The sequence below is a fragment of the Cebus imitator genome, unplaced genomic scaffold, assembly GCF_001604975.1.
Source record: "Cebus imitator isolate Cc_AM_T3 unplaced genomic scaffold, Cebus_imitator-1.0 Scaffold868, whole genome shotgun sequence".
In the NCBI taxonomy this organism is placed as follows: domain Eukaryota; kingdom Metazoa; phylum Chordata; class Mammalia; order Primates; family Cebidae; genus Cebus; species Cebus imitator.
Window position 1 is genome coordinate 171948 of NW_016108183.1, and position 22827 is coordinate 194774.

General features: G+C 39.3%; 1 protein-coding gene across 4 annotated transcripts in view; it reads left to right on the forward strand.

The window, feature by feature from the left end:
• Positions 1-22827, forward strand: part of CHRDL1 (chordin like 1) — a 124027-nt gene that overhangs the window by 90049 nt on the left and 11151 nt on the right. For 2 of the 4 annotated variants that reach the window (XM_017520712.2, XM_017520713.2), the window contains exons 7-9: positions 10863-10930; positions 13786-13954; positions 18308-18517. In XM_017520712.2, the coding sequence (XP_017376201.1) occupies positions 10863-10930; positions 13786-13954; positions 18308-18517 (447 nt within the window). The remainder of the gene's footprint in view (positions 1-10862; positions 10931-13785; positions 13955-18307; positions 18518-22827) is intronic. The other 2 variants (XM_017520714.2, XM_037735646.1) reach the window with 1 other exon arrangement.

Below are 22827 nucleotides of genomic sequence, written 5' to 3' on the forward strand. Positions count from 1 at the left end.
AGATGCCATCTCAGCTAGAATCCAGTATCTTCGGGAAAGTGGTGTGTGAGATACTTTATTTCTTTTAAACATCATAAAAATTGACCAAGTTTTTCAAAGTTTTCAAAATCAAAGAAATCTGAAAAAAAATAATAGCAACTCCAAATATAGATTCTCACGAATTAGTCTCAAGCTGTTTTTGTTTTGGCCCACGTTTTCTGCAGAAACACCACCATCTCCTGGTCATGATGATAGGAAGGAAACATTGTTAATGAGAAACACTACTTTAAAAAGTGAAAATGCATCTTGTTTAACTGAAACCTTATGCCTGTTGATTAGCAACTTCCCATATCCCCCTCCAAGATGAACAAGTTCTAGAGATCTGCAGTACAGCATTGTGCATATAGTAAACCATATAGTATTGTACACTTAAGTTTGTTAAGAGGGCAAATCTTTTGTTAAGTGTCCTTACCACAATAAAGTAAAAAAATTTTAAATTAACTCAGTAATTTTTGAGTTTGTATGTTCTAACTTAAAGTTCAAAATACAGTCTGCCCTCTTTTATAATCTATATAATCCACTGATACCACATCCATGGATTCAACCAACTGCGGATAGAAAATAATTTTTTAAGAAACATTAAAATTAACAGCACAACAATTTAAAAATTACAAATTTTAGAAACCAATATGGTAAAATCACTATTTACATAGCATTGTATTGAGTATTATAAGTAATCTAGAGATTATTTAAGGTATATGGGAGTATGTGTGTAGGTTATATGCAAATACTATGCCATTTTTCATCAGGGACTTGAGCATCCATGGATTTTGGTATCTGTGGGGGGTCCTGGAACCAAATCTCCATGGATGCTGAGGGATGACTGTGTATTGAGATACTCTGATCTTTTCATAGCTATAGAAGAGTCTCACCGTCATTAGTAATATCTTTTCAAAAGTGAATAATTTATGTTCATGCATATGAAACCTCTTTAGAGATTTGCTATCTTCACCTACCTCTCCTCATCTTCTAAATCCCAACTGGAACCCTTCTTCTTCCATGGAAATGTTTCAGGTTGTTTTTGCTTTCTTTCCATCCATTGTGCTCAAAATTCATCCCCACGTGCTTGCTGACCGTCTCAGGACCCCGTCCTTCTGAGGTCATCATGTTCCTTCTTGGCATGTTTCCTATGTCCAAAATATTTCTTTTGAATAGAAAGTCATTCAGATAGTAAATGAGACAAAGCTGACTTTCATATTGAGCTTAACAAATAAACAGCAGTGATTCCTAATTGGCCATCTGGGGTTTAAGGACTTTTTTGTGTGTATATGAATCTGTCTCCACAATAAAAATAGGGAATTCCCAGAGCATTTCGGAGCAATTGTTTCTTCATAGGTGGTTAAAGTCACTCTTTCTTCTTCAGCCTTAGTCTTTTCTAACTACTTCAAGGAATTTCATAGCTGCCCAGAAACATTGTTGGATGTGTCTGTTACTCACATTAGAATAGTCTTTATGAGCTTAGACTCCAGCAGTTTAAAGAAATCACTCTGATTTGTTGACTGACACTGCAAACAGAGGTAAAAGATACATGAGAAAGAGGAACAGTGTATACAACTGACTGTTTTCATTTTCAGGTTGACTGGGCAGTCAACATGGGTAGGTCATTGAGTTTCCCTGCTCTGTCTTGCTTTTTATTTTCAGTTCATGGATGTGGTAGCATGGAACTCTACTTCATTTAGGTACTTGGATTTTTTTTTAAGACAGAGTCTCACTCTGTTGACCAGGCTGGAGTGCAGCGGCATGATCTCGGCTCACTGCAACCTCTGCCTCCTGGATTCAAGTGGTCCTCCCGCCTCAGCCTCCTGAGTAGCTGGGACTACAGGCACTCACCATGCCTGGCTAATTTTTGTATTTTTAGTAGAGATAGGGTTTCCCCATGTTGACTAGGCTGGTCTCGAACCTCTTACCTCAGGTGATCCACCCACCTCGGCTTTTCAAAGTGCTGGGATTACAGGCGTGAGCCACCATACCCGATGGGGACTTGGATTTTTAATACTTCACTTTATAACTTTATAAATTGCACTCCTACCAATGAAGCAGGTGTCTGTCCTGTCAAGCCTCATTTTTAGCCAAGAGAGAAAAGAGATTTTAATTAAGTTGCAAACTCTCTTTTAAAAAATTGGAAAGCCAGTTTAGAAGGTATGAGCTGAAGGAATCTCTCTAGCCCTGTTTAAAAATATCTCCAGGACCCTGTCTTCCAATGATAGAGAGATGAAATGATTACTTTTCAATGTGCAGGCATACGGTTATCTTTGCTATGCTTTGTTCGCTTGTTTTTTTTTTTTTGTTTGTTTGTTTGTTTGTTTGATCCAAACCCTTTTCATTGTTAAATACATAGCACACTTTTGGGAGTCCCTTAAGCCAGGTTTTTGCCCATGTGTAAGCTACCCTTGAGGAGAAGGAGGAAAAAGAAGTGAAGAGAAAGAATGTGAAAAAAGGGGATTAGGAGTAACAGTTAACATTTAGCCAACACAGTGTGCCAGGCACAATTCTAAGTGCTTTGCATATACTAATTCATTTAATCTTCACAGTTCTATGAGGTAGGCATTATTGTGCCCATTTTAGCAATAAGGAAACTGAGGCACAGAGAGGTTAATTCATTTGCCCAAAGTCACACAGGTGGGAAGGAGCAGAGCCAGGATTTGAATCCAAGCTGTTTGGCTCCAAGCTGTTCTCTTAGCCATTATATTATACTGCCTCTCAACTTGGGGAAGCAAAGTGAGTTAGGTAACTCTTATTTCTGAGGCTACTGGGAGGAACAGACTGTGTGAGGACCATCTTTCCAGGGGTCAGATATCGTAACAATCCAGCAGATGCATTGGGACTGCTCTGAGAAGCAAAGATTATTTCTCACCGTAAACCTGGATCTGTTTAGCCACATTTCCATTGAAAGAGCAGAGTGTGGATGATAGGCACCATCCAGCTCATATTTTTTTTCCCTCTCTTCTGACTTCTTCCTCACAACACATACATCTCCACAATGCACTTTTTAAAAAATTAAGAATTTCTGATTTTTACGAACAAATGCTTTTGTACTCTCCTTCCAGTTTGGCTTGCTAATGTTGGCAGGAAGTCCCCCCATTGTCTGTGTTTTGGTATTTCTCAAGCAGATATTTTGTTAAAAGTGCTAAGATCTTATATTGACAGCCCAAACAATGAAGGGCTTCATTTGACAATAAAGTATCTTTTTAATATATTTTATTGTGTTTTAGGTTTGGGGGTACATGTGAAGAACATGCAAGATTGTTGCATAGGTACATACATGGCAATGTGGTTTCCCCCATCACCGAAGTGTTTTTTTTTTTTTCTTTTTAAAGAAAATAACTGTCTGATCCTTTTTACAGCTGCATAGTATTCCATGGTGTATACATGCCACATTTTCTTTATCCAGTCTATCATTGGCGGGCATTTGGGTTGGTTCCAAGTCTTTTCTATTATGAACAGTGCTGCAGTAAACATATGTGTGTGTGTGTCTTTATATAGAATGATTTATAATCCTTTGGGTATATACCCAGTAATGGGATTGCTGGGTCAAATGGTATTTCTGGTTATAGATCCTTGAGGAATTGCCACACTGTCTTCCATAATGATTGAACCAATTTACCCTCCTACCACCAGTATAAAAGCATTCCTTTTTCTCCACATCCTCTCCAGCATCTGTTGTTTCCTGACTTTTTAATGATTCCCATTCCAACTGGTATGAGATGTTATCTCATTGTGGTTTTGATTTGCATTTTTCTAATGACCAGTGATGATGAGCTTTTTTTCATATGTTTGTTGGCCGCATAAACGTCTTCTTTTGAGAAGTATCTGTTCATATCCTTTGCCCACTTTTTGATGTGGTATTTTTTTTCTCGTAAATTTAAGTTCTTTGTAGATTCTGGATATCAGCCCTTTGTCAGATGGATAGATTGCAAAAATTTTCTCCCATTCTATAAGTTGCCTGTTCACTCTGATGATAGTTTCTTTTGCTGTGCACAAGCTCTTTAGTTTAATTAGATCCCATTTGTCTATTTTTGGCTTTTGTTGCTATTGCTTTCGGTGTTTTAGTCATGAAGTCTTTGCCCATGACTATTTCCTGAATGGTATTGCCTAGGTTTTCTTCTAGGGTTTTATGGTTTTAGGTCTTACATTTAAGTCTTTAGTCCATCTTGAGTTAATTTTTGTAAAAGTTGTAAGGAAGGGGTGCAGTTTCAGTTTTCTGTATATGACTAGCCAATTTACCCAACACCATTTATTAAATAGGGAATCCTTTCCACATTGCTTGTTTTTGTCAGTTTGTCAAAGATCAGATGGTTGTAGATGTGTGGCTTTACTTCTGAGGCCTCTATTCTGTTCCATTGGTCTATATATCTTTTTTGGTACCAGTACCATGCTGTTTTGTTTACTGTAGCCTTGTAGCATAGTTTGAAGTCAAGTAGCATGATGCCTCCAGCTTTGTTCTTTTTGCTTAGGATTGTCTCAGCTATATGGGCTCTTTTTTGTTCCATATGAAATTTAAAGTAGTTTCTAATTCTGTGCTATACATGACTGGTAGATTTCTTGTAGTGGTGTATATCATCATTGGAAGCTCAAATGCCTATCAGTGGAGAATGCTTTTACTAGTTTCCTTTTAAAGCTTCTCTCAAATTTCAGCACCCTTGCTCCCTCCCAGCAAAATTTGTAGAATTAGATATTTGGCAGAGGCTCCCTAAAGTCATCTGCTTCTACTCACTCATTCATTTCCAGCTTTAGCATAGAGCACTGGCATTAAAGTGCTCCCCCATGAAACCCAGCACATGGTAAGGAGAGACTCCACAATGGGTTTATTCCTCCCTGCTCTCTTTCACTTTGCCTTGATTCTGCTGATTTCAACTTCTCCCTCAGAAAATAGAGATCACTTCCCCTCTCTCAGGGATTTATCTCATGTCTCTGTGCCTTATAATTAGAGTGACTATATAATTTACCCTCTCAACCAAGGCACATTTTGAAAGGAAAAGCTGCAATCTTAATAATTATACCTGCCAGAAAAATAGGCAATAAAACTGGGTTGTCTGAGATAAATCAGCCCTATGACTACCTTATTTATGACGTGTTTTGTGGTTCAAAAGTGGCCACATGCTGGCGTAGTTTTGCTCTCTGAAGCTTATCTTCATGGGTATCTCAGAATCTTATTGTACAATTAATCCTTTTGAGAGGACACGGTTTACTTCCCTGACCTGCTCAAGCCACCAGCGATTAATTGAAGCCGTGGGATTCAATAAATAGTCTCAATTTCAGCCTAGCTTTTGGCCATTTTTCAAATACTTGTTCTCCATTTTTCCCACTATCAGAAAGCCAACCTATTCCAGCTACATAGGGTACCACTCAGAGTATAATTGAGGTTTGAATAAACAATACGTGTGGCTTTTAAGGTTAAATGAATATTGTTTGACATAAAATACACTAGAGTTGTTTTTCATTTTGGTTCAAAAAATTGGTTAAAATTACATCTGTTGCTTCTTGAAATTAACTAGAATCCATCGTATCTCCATTAGAATCAGGTTTTTTTTTCCTTTTACAAAAAGCCTTGGCTGAATAATAGAGCCTCCATCTCACTCAAAATAATTTGCCCAGTGATCAGACAAAAAGAGCAAAGAAAAAGGTTTTTTAGAATATCTGGTACCTACTTTTTTTTCAAGATGTAATATTTAAGACTGCAAAAAGACATATCTATTTTCAGCTATCCAAACAGACCGTACCCAGGTCTAGAGAACCTATTAGAGCCATATAAAGGTCAACATCTACGAAGATAATTCCAGTTTAATTACGGGTTAAATAGAGTGACTCAAATGTTAAAACCTTTAGCAGCTGCTTAATAGAACATTAAAGTTTAAAGAATGCAATTTCGATGACTTTGAAAGCTCAGAGGCAACAGAAATGCTAACAGTTCCTAGTATTTGCATATTTAATATATATGATTTATAGTGTATATGGTATATATTATATATAAATATAGTGTGTATACATATATGTGCATATTTATATACAGGCTAAATATCTCTTTTCAAAAATGCTTGGGACTGGAAGTATTTCAGATATCAGATGTTTTTGGATTTTGGAACATTTGTGTTGTCCTTACCAGTTGAGCATCTCAAATCCAAAATCCAAAAATGCTCCAATGAGAGTTTCCTTTGAGTACTGTCAGCATTCAAAAAATTTCAGAGCATTTTAGACTAGGGATACTAAACCTGTAAAAGATATATATATATATATATATATATGTTCCATTCGTTTTTAATGAGGTGAAATGGTTGAAATTTAGGTATGCATTCCTGCCTGCAGATGCTCATCAAATACACATCATGACACACTCATCTGACTTGTGTTACAGGGTGTTAGTATGCTGCTCCTATGCCTGATACTGACTTACGTCCTTGATTTGCCATCTTACCTCTGTAACCTTTGTAACAGGTGCTATGTCCTTCTATAAATCTTTGAGATTCTGACTGGAGTATAAGTATTTAAAGATACTCTTTAATTAAAAGTCTTTTTTAAAAAACTCTAGGGTATAAATTCAATAAACTGAACTTCTCAGAAGGCCAGCTAAGTAAACATTTCATGTCAATACCAATCATTAAATCTACATTTTAAAAGGATATTTGATGAAGAGAGCTAGTCCACCATTTTTCTTTTGCAACTTTTTTTCTCCCTTTTGGCTACTTAAATTCGGCTTGAAACCACATTGTATAGCTTTTACATTTTGTTTTACCATTTGCTGGTAAATCTTTACTGCTTTCTATTCTTCTCTCTAGTCCCGTGTTTTATTTGGCTCAGACTCACTACTGCCCACTAAAACAAAGGGGACAAGTAAATCTAAGTTTATCCCTGCTCATTCACTGTCTCCAGCTCTCTAGATTTGCAACCCAAGGTTTGTCAGATACTGACTTCCCCTTTGCCTGCCTTCCCCATCATCAAATCTTCCTTCAGGTTCTTATCAATTTATTTTTATCTATAGGAGTCTTATTCAATCCTTCTTGTGTATTACTGCACAGATGCTCATGGCCTATTACATATTACTATAGCAGCTTCTTGTATGGCCTCACAGATTCGAATTACTCCCCAACTAGTCTACACTCCATTGCCAGAATGGGCTTCCACAAATATTATTTTTGCCTTAGGAACCCCTGCAAAAAATTGGCAACAGAATCAAATGTGAATTCTTCAACCTTTTTAAAAATTGTATATTTTTTTATTTTTTACTGTTTACTTTTTAAAATTTTCTTTATTTTCTTAAAATTTTGTGGCTGCATAATAGGCATATATATTGTTGGGGTACACGATATATTTTGATACAGGCATGCAATGTGAAATAAATACATCATGGAGAATAGAGTCTCCATCCCCACAAGCATTTATCTTTTGAGTTACAATCCAATTACACTGTTTAAGTTATTTTAAAATGTACAAGTAACTTATTATTGACTATAGTCACCCTATTGTGCTATCAAATAGTGAGTCCATGAAGCAATTATTTGCTACCCCTATTTACCTCAACAACCACTCCACTCTCATCCTCCTTCCCTCCCTCCTTCGGGCTTCCTCTCCTCCCTTTCTCTCTACATGTTTAATTACCAGTGTAATTTCTCTTGTTACATATCTGAAGTTTCTACTCAAGCCACACCTTGCTTGCTGTCTCCATTATGTGACTTGCTGTTTACAAAGCTCTGGTACTTTGCTAATGTCATTCCCTTTGGTTGAGGCACTCTGTGCCCATATCACTGTCTGTTTATGCTGTGCAGCATCTACTTCTAAAAATGTGACTTAATAATTCTTTTAGGAAGCTTTTTATGATTATATCTGACTGCTCACTCCTCCCATTCAATGTCTCCTAAGCATGTGCATTTCATTTGTATTTAGTTTGTTGCTTTGTGTGTGTGTTTAGGCTGCTGTTTCCTGTATTGATTTCCCATCACCTCCAGCCTCCGTGTAAACATCCTGAGGGCAAAGGCCCAGCCTGATTTCCTCCTCCTTATGCTGTAGTATCAGGCTCTTCACCCAAGAAGTGTTCAATGATCTTAACTGACTCTTGGGCATAATTTTCTAGTTATAGACATAGTTTAAATCATCTTTACTTTTACAGTGGTCAGTCAGGGTTTCCACAGAGGTCTGCTTGCATTCTACCATCTTTACTCAGACATGGAATAAAACAGGCAGAGAATAGCATATATATACTATTGGCCAACCACTTAATTCTGTAGTTTTTACTACAGTTCAGTTCAATACATATATTGAGCACCTGACGTGTACCCAGCAATATGCTAAGTGCTGCAGCCTGGTTATTCACAAACTCCTGCATGCATCAGAATCCTCTGGAGGGCTTATCAAAACCCAGGCTCACCAGCCCCCAACCTGAGTTTCTGACTTAGTAGGTACAGGTTGGGATCTGAAATTTTGCATTTCTATCAAGTTCCTAGGTGATGCTGATATTGCTGGTCCCAGAAGCACATTTTGAGAAGCAGTGGTCTAGGAGATACAGAGGTGTTCTAAGACATAGTCTCTTCTTCCAAGAAATTTACAGACTTTCTAGGGAGACAAGGGAGGCCCAGAAAACATTTAACAGTAATAAATATTCTACAGTGTTTTATTATTGATTCAACAAATAATGAATAAGAACTATGTGCCCAGCATTGCTGTAGATGCTAGAGTTACATCAGTAAACACAATAGACAAAATTCCCTGCTATCATGGGGGGATTCTCATAGGGGAAAGCAGACAATAAACAAAATAAATAAAATATATGAAATATAAGATAGTTAAGTGCTAAGGAGAAAAAGCAAAGAACAGGTATAAATATCAGTTAGGGGTTGAAATTTTAGATAGGGTGGTCAGAGAAGGCCTCCCAATTCCATCATTTGACAAGTATTTATTGAGTGACTACTATGTATCAGGCACTGTTATAGATGATGGTGCTATAGTAACACAGGTCATGAACCCTTTTCTTATGGAATGGATGTGCCTATTTGGGAGTCAGGAAACCTGGGATTTTGGTGTTCATTCTCACAAACTCTTTATTAGACTGTGAATGGCTACATCTCCTCTCAGCCATGGTTTCTCCATCCATTAAATGGAGCAGTTGGAAAAAAGTTATGCTTGAAGTCTTCCATACTTCTAAAACGTCAGGATGCTAAGTCCTTTAGGCAATCAGAAATATATAAGAGTGCTTGAAGAAGACTTTGTAGAGGATAGAAAACCTAAATGGTTTTATAGGGGAGCTATGGAGCATGGGAGATGGAAGGTAATTTCAGAAGAAGAATAACATGAGATAAAGCATGGAAGCAAGAATGGGAGTCGCGTAGTGAAGAGCAAAGGGATCAAAGGATTCCCACTGTAGAGTAGCCAAGATCGTTGGGTAGGAGGTAGGTGTTCAATAAAGATGAGATAGGGGGTGATTGTAGAGACTCTTGGTTGGGAACCCATTGAGGGTTTTGATCAGGGAATGACACAATTATACAATCAAAGTGGTGTTTTACTGTTTTACAAAAATTAACCTAGCAAGTAGTTAAATCTTCAAAATTCATTGTTTTTTTCATCAGATATTTGAATTATGAAGATTTAAAGCCATACTTTGTTATAGGTCACTGCCTGATTCTAATATTGCTATCAAACTAATTTTTAGGTCATTTCCAATCCCTAAAAGCCTATGATACTATGTAATTTTCCCTAACACTACTACCACATGCTTGAAACTGTAATGTGTTACTTTTTGTGTGTGTGTGACAGGGTCTGGCTCTGTTGCCCAGGCTGGAGTGCAGTAGTGTCATCTTGGCTCACTGCAGCCTCCACCTGCCAAGCTCAAGCAGTCCTTCCACCTCAGCCTCCCAAGTAGCTGGGACTACAGGTGTATGCCACCATGCCTGGCTAATTTTTGTATTTTTTTGTAAAGACAGGGTCTCCCTGTGTTGCCCAGGCTGGTATCAAACTCCTGAGCTCAAGTGATCTGCCTGCTTCAGCCTCCCAAAGTGCTGGGATTAAAGGCATGAGCCACTGTACATGGCCTGTTACTCTTATGAAGGCTTGAGAAAGTAATCAGAATAGAAAATTCTTCATACTTTTATGTGTTCCTGATTATCTTATAAATACATATATATTGAATATTAGGTTTATTTTCAGCCATATACATAATTTAAGTACTCATTTCGAGTGATGCAAACATCTCTAAGACAAGGCGTTTCCCATTCGCTTGCTTTGTCATAGGTAACACAAGAGCAATATCCTTAGAAGTTATCCTCTTGTTTTTTAATCAGCTAAGGTTTATCCACATCTCTTGTGTGTTTGTTGCTATAGAGGCTGAAAGTAGAATATTCTTATTATAAGCAGTTACTTTGGAAGATAATGACAAGGAGTTCTCTGTCCAAAGAGTGGGTCATGTAGACCTAGAGAAAAGTACATCATAAGAAATTATGACAGATCAAATCCTCAAAACTCATTGTTTAATAGTAACTTAAACAGAAGTTGAATATGACCTGCAAAATACTTAACTGTCATGAAATAAAATGAACAAAAGGGACAATGGTAGCTAAATTAGGTAGAAAGTGATTCTTTTCCATTTTATTTTCCAAATTCTGCATAATGTTGCTAGGTCATCTATTTAGAAAGTAGCAACTTTCTTCAGAGTTGTTTTGAAAAATGAGGCACACCCAGAGAAATTCTTCACAGCCGTTTTTTTTGAAGGACAGCCACAAAAGCAAAAACACTTCGAAAACTTTGGGATCATAGGACCAAAAATGTTGCTGGGTCACAAGAGTGATAGCTTTCTCTTCTATAAATGTATGATTTTCTCTTTATTTCTTTTTAATAAACAGGGGATGGAGAACTGTCATGGGAACATTCTGATGCTGATATCTTCCGGCAGCCTGCCAACAGAGAAGCAGTAAGTGTAAATCGCTCAAATAATTCAACACTCCACAGCATCAGGCCAAGCTTTTCTCTTCCAGTGGCTACTCTTCTAGCAAATCCAAAAAAGGCCCGATTTCTTACACCATTTTTCTTCCCTTTTCTCAGAGTTTTGAATATCATCAACAATTGGAAACCATTTAAGTAAACTGTATGATTGGTAACTGGAGGCAGGAAAGTGCACAAAGAAACCATAGCCCCAACCCTTTGTCGGGGTCAGAAGTTGGTGCTCTTTCAGGATGATTTGCCAAGTCTTTATGTGTTCTCTAAGGCAAGCAGGTCACTCCTCCTATCCTTCTGTGAAGTGAAGACCTTCTGTGGGGTTGTAAGACACAACCATCTTTTTGGTGGGATTTGGTAGACACTTTAGACATGTCCACATAAACTCTCTCCCAAGCCTTAGGTGCTCAGTCATACGGTTGGAAGAGAGGAAAGATAGCAGTCTGGATTCTCCTCCCTTTACCCTGGTAATGTCTTGCTTCTGTTCTCTGCACTAATCTCAGAATAAGCCTCACAAGTAGGCATCTGTCTATGTAGGTTATGCATCTTTTGTTCTTTTGTACTTTGAAGTAATTTATGAAAAAGAATTTCTCTCTAAAAAATATATGTCTAAGAAGACTTACACTTCAAACTTCTTAAAATCTGAAAAGGAGATGTTCTAATTCAAAGAATCTATCACATCAAAAGACTTAGAAAAGTGTACAAAATGTACATAAATAGGTGTTCATCATATCCTTGTACAAAGAAAGTATGCAGGGACAGCCATTGCATTGTTTATTTCATAAAAGCAAAACAAATGGAGACAACCTAAATGTTTACCGGGGACTTGGTGTATACATCCAATTAATGTGACACTATGAAGTTATTAAAAAGAATACAGTACATCTAAATGTAGTAAAGTGAATCAAGCTCCAAGATGTGTTAAGTAACAAAACAAGGTGCAAAATGAAATTTTACACTATCACTTCTATATGTAAAAATTGTATGTACATGTATATAAATGCCTATGAAACAATCTGGAAGGTCACATACCAACATGTTAGGAGTGCTAATCTTAAAGGAGTAGAAGTGGGCAGGAGGAAAGGTAGACTTTGACTTTTTACTTTCTATTTTCTGTGTTATTTGATGTTTTCCCATAAGCATCAATTAGTACTGTAATAAAATATAAATGATTTTCTAAAACCTTAGAAAATCTCAGCAAGGATTGGATATAAGGCAGGAATCCAAGGAATTACAGGGTAAGCCTGAGGATATTGAGCATGTGAGGAAGGTGTTGATAGGGGATGGGATAGAATGACTGATACAAACATCACAGTGCTGCTGAGGCTGGGCTTCCCAGTCATCACATGGGCCACTTCTGACTTGCATGCCCCCAGCTTGTCAGCACCCAACCCAAAGCCTCAGCAGTTAGATGAAACCATTTCTATTTGCCTTACTCGATATCAGTATTATTTTCTGGACCCTGCTGTTTTGGAATGGATGCAGAAGAATTGGGGGACAGAGGTTGGAGAACAGTACTCTGGATATATCAAAAAATCAGCAGCTTGCAAGAGAGGGTGGGTTTCCCTGTTTGCTGGTTAATACAAACACTGAGGAAAGATTTTCTCCATCCAACTCTACCTGCTTTATAATAAGTGAGATTCCTTCCAGTTCCTAACAGGACATGATATCAGTATCAGTTTTCTGTGTTGTGTGTTCCTCTTTTTCTCAGCCACAATTTTTCATTGTAGGAAGTTGAGAGTGGCTGAATTAGTGGCTGTCAACCAGATGTCATTCTAAACCAAATTTAGGGTTCGGTCACCTTAAGCTATGTGGCTTATTCCCTGAGAGGTCCCACACTAAGCACTGTGGCCACCTCAGTCATCTTGCTGGTAATGCCATGAATTAGCCTTTCTTCTTCACTTTGTTTTACATTTCCCTCAACTCCAACCGTTATCTTTCAGCTTCATTGTGTTTCCTAAGCTGCTAGTGATAGGGCTGGACTTAATCCAGTACTTCCTGTAGCAAAAAACGTCAGGTAGAGAATGTGGGGCCTTGAAATAGTTATTGATTTTCAAAGGAGTTCAAGACCTATCTTTAGGTAGCCCTAACACCACAATTCCCTACATATGATCAGGATTCAATGCTTTGAAACAGTTCCGATTACATTATTTCTCTAACTTTAAAAAAATCCCTATTCTATGCCCTCACCTCTATTGCTTACCAAATAAAGTCTTCACCCGTTAGCCTGTCATTTAAAGTCCTCCATGATCTGGCTTCAACCCACTTTGGAATGTTATTCTGCAACTGTTCCCTTTTATGGACTCAATGTTCCCTGCTTCACCTTCTCAACTTGGAAACCTCTGCCTGGATTATTCCCCTTACAAAACTCTGCCTGTAAAAAAAGTCTACCCATTCTTTATGGCCCAGGTCACAAACTTTCCCCAACTAGAAGTTCTCTGTTTCTCCTCCTGATTTATGCAGGACTTCTTGCTTCTTTAGCAGCCTCTATTCACATTCTGCCTTCTGTGCCGACTACTGTCTTACCTCTTAAAATCGAATGTGAGAGTCTTGGCAGCAGCAGGACACTTTAGCTTTGTTGGCTCTTTTCTCCCTGAGAAGTTTGTCTGTGAATCTAGTCCTATATTTTAAAAGAGAGAAAAATCTCAGCATGTTGCCAACACTGCTTTTATATTACCACACCCTATTTCTATTGGTGTAGGTGAGCATGCAGCTGAAATCAGAGCTCACCACTATAAATCAAAATCATTGAATGACTTCTAATGTATATAACTTAATCTCTATGATCTCATTGGTGGCTTTTGGACTAAATTTGTTCTTGTCATTTTACAGAGACATTCTTACCACCACTCTCACTATGATCCTCCACCAAGTCGACAGGCTGGAGGTCTGCCTCGCTTTCCTGGGGCCAGAAGTCACCGGGGAGCTCTTATGGATTCTCAGCAAGCATCAGGGACCATTGTGCAAATTGTCATCAATAACAAACATAAGCATGGACAAGGTAAGGGGCATTCTTCTCTTGTATACTTCCACAACAGGGCTTCAGCAGCCCTGGTCTTTGCAGGGCTGGAGCTGGGAAAGGACCCTTTCTCCCAGGAATAGCCCATATTGACATGTGACTCACTTAGCATCAAGTCTATAAAGTCGGTATGGTCAGGTGACTCCAGGAGACTCTTTAGACTTCCTTAAATGCAGCCAAAAGAACATAGTTCAGCCCCTTTTGTGCCTGTGAAACAGACTCCCATATTTTCTCAATTGTCCCTGGGGATTGTAGGTCATTTCGGAAAATTCCTTGGGTCTTTAACCAAATGAGTGATTGTTCCTGTTTTAGTATAGGACCCCACATTCAAAGGTACTCAGTGCCAAACATCACTGAAGCTGTTACCCATATCTTAGAAATAGCAACTGTCATATCTCAATGTACCCCAGATTCTCCTGGGGCTCTCATTAAAGATGCATATTGCTGCCCCCACACTCAGATTCTGGCTCAATGTGTAGCATATGAGACTGCCATTAAAAATGAGTAATCCAGGTGCAGTGGCTCATGCCTCCCAGCATTTTGGGAGGTCGAGGTAGGAGGATTACTTGAGGCCAGGGGTTCAAGACCAGCCTGGGCAACATAACAAGACTACAAAAAAATTAATTAAAAAAAAAATTAGCCAAGTATGGTAGTGTGTGCCTGTAGTTCTAGCTACTCGGGAGGCTAAGACAGGAGGATCACTTGAGCCCAGGAGTTCAAGGTTACAGTGAGCTATGATTGTGCCACTACACTCCATCCTGGGTGACAAAGTGAGACCCTCTCTCTAAATTAAAAATTAAAGGAAAGAGAGTAACCCAGTGAGAAACCCCAAAACCACCTGGCTGAGCACCAGGAAGACTGATCAGGTTAAGGCTGACATGCAGTCCACTTAGTCGATCAACTGGCTACAGCAGGCACCCACAGACTTCCATAGCTTCCAGTTTCTTCTTGCACAGGAGTTTCTGGCCTCCATCTTCCCCCCAACCTAGCAGTAGCACGAGTCAGGGGAGGAGAAACTCAACGAAACAATTAACTGCTTCTTATTTTTTTAGGCATCCTGTCAACCAGCTTGTTGGAGAAAGGGTTCAGCTGGTTCCTTTTTATGAAACCACAAACATGTTTTGTTTCCTTTAAAGAAAAAACAAATCAAAAACAGTTCTCTGAATGGGTTAAAATTAATAAATTATTAAACCAATGATAGAATAACACGGCTAAAAAACTGTTACAAGTAACTCGTACCATAAATTTCAACAAAGCTACTCAAGCCATAGCTAGTTGATCACATCTGTTACTAGTTAGATGTAAATTTCCGATTACAGATAAAAAATTGAATTGCTTTTGAAATTTGCAGTCTTGAAAGAACATTCAAATAAAACTGTTAATGGAAAATGGTGATGTATTAGAAGAATTTGAAATACTTACTATCGATCTGTGTTTGATTTGAAATTTATTATTTTTAAGTTCCAAGGATTTCTGATAAAAGTGTATGAAATAAGGAGGAAGAGTTAGGTTAAGATTGTTTGATTTTTCAATTCTAAATTTCCTCCAGTGGATTCCATTTGCTCTGAAGGTATTTCAAAGCCTTTTAAAAGTGTATGGAAATGGATTTTGAAAATCCTAAATCCCATTATTTCCACAAGGTCCCTTTAATTTCAGGGCAGAGAGGCTCATCGCTTGATTTTCTACATGGCCTACAAAAACCCTAGCTGGTTTACATTTATTCATTTGTCCCCACTGATTTGGATGCAACAGTTCTACTCTGACTTTTCTAATATAGTTTACCAAGGAATCACTTGTCCCCACTGCCAACTCCCAAGCTGGATGATTCAAAACCATCTCGAGAATTTTTTGGGTAAGGAGAGGGCTATGCTTCCCTGTCGAGAATTAACCTCACCCTATTCCATTGCAGAGTTTAGGCTCTCATCCAGTCTAGACTATTCCCTTAGTCCAAATGTTCAGGGGAGAGGAAACCTGGCTATATAACACTGGGAGTCCTGCCTCCCCTGCAGTGGATAATGTATCCACTTGATCACATTATCTAGAAGGGAACATCACTGTTTGGGGAGAAAAAAAAAAAAAGAAGTAAGGGCAGGAGAGAGAACAGCACATCTGGCCTGTCTTGTGTGATCCTGTCCACAAGTGCTGAGCCTCACAGTCGAGGTGTCAGTTCTCCAATCTGTCTCATTGTAAGATTGCAAGCCACTCCAGTTTAGGTTCTTGGAAATCTTTGCATGGGTTGACGGACTAGAGTGGCTTCTATTCTAGCAGCACTTGCAAAGAACAGGAAAAGGCAGCCAACATCATCCTTACTTCCTAATGCGACCCAGTGGACCTGATGAGAAAGGAATAGCCCAGTGATTCATCCTTCTGAGGCCATTGTCTTGCAGCCAAATCAGCCAATTCCTAGAAATGCCTCAAGTGGGACTATTTCTGCCCCACAGCCCAGCCTGAAGTGATAAAACCCACCCTAGACATGTTGATTGGGATGCCAACAAGTCTTCTGGGTATGATGAGGTGATGGGAATAACAATAAACACACCCAGTCCTATCATGACTTGAAATCTCCACAATGTCTCAGCACTCTGAAAAAGGGAGATAACTCATCCTCAGACTTCCCCATTTTGCAGCCCTGTGCAGTTCTTTTCTTGGAGCCTAGCTCCATGCCTTATAGTCGGAGCCAGATATATTTGGGGCTGATTTGCATAGAAAGATGCTCCTGTGGCCCCTTTCTTTCATAGTCCCCTCAGCCTGCATCCCACATATTTGCTCCTTTTTGGGGGGCATGGGGGAAGGGTACAGGGCCTTGCTCTGTCACCGAGGCTGGAGTGCAATGGTGCCATCACGGCTCACTGCAGCCTCGATTTCCTGGTCCCAAGTAATCCTCCCACCTCAGCCCCCAAGTAGCTGGAACTACAGGTGTGCACTACCACACCTGGCTACTATTTTATTATTATTTTTGTAGAAACTGGGGTCTCCCTTTCTTTGCCAGGCTGGTCTTGAACTCTGGGGCTCAAGGGATCCTCCTGCATTGGCCTCCCAAAGTGTTGGGATTACAGGCATGAGCCACTACACTCAGCCAGATGCTTGTTCTTTTGAGGCCCCTCAGAAGACATGGGACCAATGACTTAGCTTCCCACTTAACAAATGTCAAACTGCCAAAGGATATCTGTGAAGCAAGCAGTGATCAGCTGTAGCCAAATCTCTATAGCCACTATGAGGTGGGAGACTGAGGAAATCGCCAAAAGATTAGAGGCATAAAAGGCTATTCCTTCACAAGTTACCCAGGAGGCCTTGGTCTTTTGCCTCTTAGTCTTGACTATCACCTTCTTTCCCACACCAAAGAGTGCCCAGCACCATTAAGTTCCATACCTATACATGTTGGCAGATCAGACAGACTCATAGTATTTGACATTCTGAATGGATTTTCTTCAGGGTCTGGAAGAAACTGTCCCTTTGGGAAGAGCAGTAATTTTTGCATCTAGCCTCCATGGAAAGCAAGTCTCCCAAGGAAATTTTCATGCCTGGAAGTACATCCACTTGGGCCATACAAATTTCGACAGAACTGAAAATATTAACATTCCATTCTTCTAGAGATAGAACTCTGCTTTCATGCATTCACTTATTCTCACACTTAAAAAAATATATATATATATATATATATATGCATTCATTTATTCTCTCACTTAAAATATATATATATGCATTCATTTATTCTCGTACTTTATATATATGTGTATATGTATATATGTGTATGTGTATGTGTATATATATATATAGGCTGGGTGTGGTGACTCATGCCTGTAATCTCAGCACTTTAGGAGGCTGAGGCAGGTGGATCTCTTGAGTCCCAGAGTTTGAGACCAGCCTAAGCAACATAGGAAGATCCCATCTCTACAAAAATAATTTTTTTTAAAAGTAGCAGGGTATGGTAGTGCACAGTAGACCCAGTGACTCAGGTGGCTGAGGTGGGACGATTGCCTGAGCCCGGGAAGTCAAGGCTACAGTGAGCCATGATCACACCACTGCACTGCAGCCTAGGCAACAGAGCAAGATCCTGTCTCAAAAATATATATATATTTATAGACTGCCTACTATGCGTGAGGCCATTTATAAGCATCCAGAAGCTGCTGATGAAGAATCTGCAGAAGCTGCTGAGAATAGAATATGGCCCAAGCTGTTTTTTGGTCACAGATACTACTCGGTCAACATAGCCCCATGGCTATGACAAGAACAAAAGATGTGTGATGTGTTAAGTATTTCAGGGCTTGGGTTCTAAATATAGGGTTACATTTTAGCTCCTTAGCTTTTAATTGCTAATTCTGTGTTCTCTTCCAGTATGTGTTTCCAATGGAAAGACCTATTCTCATGGCGAGTCCTGGCACCCAAACCTCCGGGCATTTGGCATTGTGGAGTGTGTGCTATGTACTTGTAATGTCACCAAGCAAGAGTGTAAGAAAATCCACTGCCCCAATCGATACCCCTGCAAGTATCCTCAAAAAATAGATGGAAAGTGCTGCAAGGTGTGTCCAGGTAAAAAGGCAAAAGGTGCGTTGGTTGGAGGCCCTGCCTTTGGTTGACTGACATCCCCACATGGCCTTTCTAAACTCTTTGGGCATCAGAAACATAACCTTTCATATAATTACAATAGTAATATTTCTGATAATAATTGATTTCATTTTCTCTTTTCTTGAAATACTGAAAAGACAGTTGCTTGGAAGAAATTTACTACCGAAAAATATGCTGGGGATTTGCTTGTATCTACCACACATCTCCTGTATTGCTGAGTGCTGAACTTATCTGTGCTTTTCTAAATACTAGAGAATTTAGTCTGTCATGATGATTAGGAAGAACAGTAGCAGCTTTCATCTATATCACTATTAAACCCATCAAAGTACAATCACATCCATTGCCCTTTTGAGACAGGACGAGAGGCAGGTGAGTTATAGTGGAAGGAGACCAGGTTCTGATCCAAGCCTAAGGTGTTGAGTGACCTTGGAAATGTGCACTCTGGGCCTCATAAGCCTTTTCTGTACAATTGAAAGTTTAGAAATATTATCTGTAAGCTCCCTTCTAACACTAAAATCCTATAATTATATTATTATTATTTGTCTTTTAAAGATAAGAAAACTGAAGTATATAGTCACATGACTTGCCCAGATTTATTCAACTAATCGATCATAAAACCAAGGCCTATAACTCAAGTCACTTCCAGACCATTGTTTTTTCTATGCCAGTAGAAAATATTGACTGATGAAAAAGACAATTTAATTATTTAAATGGTAGTTTTTAAAACATGAGCTAAACAAAAATATAATCCATAATATTGGGGTTGACAGATAGGATGGGTAATCAATCATTCTACCTCTGGCTTGCCACTGGTTTCCTGTGTGACCTAGAACAAGTCACTTCACCTCTTTGAGGTTCAGTTTCCTTCTTTGCAAAATGAGAAGGTTAGAGTATATTATTTTTTTGGGCCCTTATAGCTCCAACATTCTAAGAGTCAATGATTTAGTAAATCCCAAGGACATGAATTTATCATTTCTTATGCTTTTTGCAAAGCATTTTGATAAACACAGATGAAAATTCAAACATTTTTTAAAAGTAGGTAGAGAGCTAAATTATATACTTCTCCAATTTAGTTCCTCATGACTAGTAGAAAACATGCCCTGAATCAATGTATATGTATTGAGCATTTTCCTGCAGGCCAGTGGTACTCAAACTTGTCTGAACATTGGAAGCCCTTGGAGAACTTCTACATATATCTGTGTCCCATCCCCAGAGACTATAATTTAATTGATTTGAAGTGTGGCCTGGGCTGTGGCATTTTTTTTTCTGAGATGGAGTGTCACTCCATTGCCCAGGCTGAGTGCAGTGGTGTGATCTTGGTTCACCGCAACCTCTGCCTCCCAAGTTCAAGCAATTTTTCTACCTCAGCCTCCCGAGTAACTGGGATTACAGGCACCCACTGGCTGTGGCATTTTTTAAAGATCCCCAGGTGAACATTATGTGCAGAAAAGTTTGAGAAGTCCTGCTGTAGGCCCAGGGTGCTTTATGGTCTTGCTACTCAACATGCGGTTTGTGGACTGGCAACAGCTAGGAGCTGGTTAAAAATGTTGACTCACAGGCCCCCACTCAAGACCTACTGCATCATAATATGTATTTTAACAAGAACCCCAGGTGGTTCTAATGCACATTACAGGTTGAAAAGCACTGATTTATGATACAAAATTTTCCTCAATGTGACAACCCCCATCTTCAGATTACACAGGGGGCAGGGTATGGACAGAAACAACAGGAGCTATCTGACATGGTGTAGAGAACTGGGACATTGAAATTTATGAGAAAATATATTTATTACGAGTACAGAGAGAATACCTTTTTTTGAGACAGTGTCTGGCTCTGTCGCTCAGACTGGAGTGCAGTGGTGCGATCTCGGCTCACTGCAAACTTGCCACCTCTGCCTCCTGGTTCAAGCAATTCTCCTGCCTCAGCCTCCTGAGTATCTGGGACTACAGGCATGCACCACCACACCTGGATATTCCAACTCTTGAGCTCAAGTGATCCACTCGCCTTGGCCTCCCAAAGTGCTGGGATTATAAGCCCGAACCACTGCACCTGGCCAATGGAGTCAGCACGTTCTAAGGATGATATGGACATCGGGGCTACCTAGCCACGATGACCTATTGTGACTTCCAAGTCTGTGGTCTCACTGGATCCTCAAACCCTTTAGCGTCACATAGTGGTAGTTTCATGAACACAGTTTTCTCTTCTGTCAGGAGTCTCACACCTATAGTTTAAAAAGTAATGCAACAAGATAATTTCAGGCAAAAACTAATATTTACATAAATTACCCATGATAACATAAACCCTCTTATTGTATAATATTACAATCTGAATCTCAGGCTTTCAAACCAAATCTTATTTCATTGTGTGCTTAAAATTTTATTGATGCAGGTGATTCAATTAAAAACTGAAATAATCAAAAAGTTGTGAGAACAGGACAAACAACAGTCATTGCTTTTAAAACAATTGTCCTCTTAGGTTGGTAATGTTTATTAAAACATTTGGTGGCTGGATGCAGTGACTCCCACCTGTAATCCCAGCATTTTGGGAAGCCATGGCAGGAAGATCTCTTGAGCCCAGTAGTTTGAGATAGCCTGGGAAACATGGTGAGACCTCCATCTCTACAAAAATTGAAAAATAAAATAGCCAGTCATGGTGGCACGTGTCTGTAGTCCCAGCTACTTGGGAGACTGAGGGCTCAGGTGAGAGGATCACTTGCCTACAAGATCATGGCTACAGCAAGCCATGATCACACCATTACTCCCCAGCCTGGGCAACAGAGAGTGACCCTATCTCAAAAGAAAAAAAAAAAAATGGGTAAATGATTCCACTTCTAGAAATCCTAAGTAAGTAATCAGAGACATACACAAAGATATACAAATAAGAATTTTTGCTGCAATGCTGTTTACAATACTGAAAAATTGGAAACAATCTGAAAGTTCGCCAATATGAGAATGATTAAACAAATTATGGTATATCTATACTGTGGAATGTTAATATGGCGATTAAAACTCATTATATATCAAGATTGAATGGCAGAGAAAGATGTTTGCAATGTATTTATTAAGTAAAAATAGCAAGCTAAAAAACAATATGAATGTTATGATCCCACTTTTTGTGTTAAAAAAGAAAGCATTGACCAGGTACGGTGGCCAACACTTGTAATCTCAGCACTTTGGGAGGCCAAGGCTGACATATTGCTTGAGTGCAGGAGTTCAAGACCAGCCTGGACAACATGGCAAAACCACTTCTCTACCAAAAATACGAAAATTAGCCAGGGACTGTGGCATGTGCCCACAGTCCCAGCTACTCCTATTTGCGACGCTGAAGTGGAAGGATGGGTTGAGTCCAGGTGGAGGTTGCAGTGAGCCAAGATTGTGCCATTGCACTCCAATGTGGGCAACAGCCAGAAGCAAGGGAAGGGAAGGGGAGGGGAGGGGAGGGAAGGAAAGGGAAAGGGTTTATATATGCTAAGACAAAAGATTGGAGGAGCATATGGCAAAATGTTAACAATGACCATCTTTGGGTGACTGAATTACAGGTCACTCTTATTTTCTTTTGTATTTATTTGCATTTTCCAAATTTTCGACATTAAATACATATTACTTTTGTATTTAGAAAACATAATATGTTTTATCACGTAAAAACTGCCCTCCAGCATCCCAGTTGGCAACATATTCTTTGCTCACTTTCCCACTCTGCTCAAATATATGGAGATAGACGATTGATTGAGCAACATGGAAGAAGAGAATTTCTGTCCCATTCTGTGTATCTGCCTCTCCATGAGCCAGACATGGGTGTCTGCATGTTGAATTGCTCCTTAGTCACATTGCCTGAGAGTCAATATCCACGTAGCCATGGGCATCTACTCCAGGTACTCTGCAACTGCAGGGCATCAGGAGGCATGCACTTGCTCATGCATTCAATCTGGAAATATGTTTTAAGTACCTATTGTGTGCAAGACACGGTTATACACACTGAGGACAGAGATGTGAACAAGACAAAAGCTGCTTACCAGCATGGTCCTTACATTCTAGCAGAAAAGAAAGACAGTGAACCCAAATCAATAAGGTAATTTTAGATTGTGATGAGTGCTGTGAAGAAAAACCAAAGAGGATCAAGAGATAGTGAATGGGGCAGGAAGCACTTTTAAAGTAGTGGTCAGGGAAGGCTTCCCCAAAGAGGTGATATTTGAATAGAGTCCTGAATGACGTGAAGGGGTGAGAAACGGGATATTCATGACAACACTGGCCTCTTAAAAAAATGGCACATGACACAGAAGAAAAGGAACC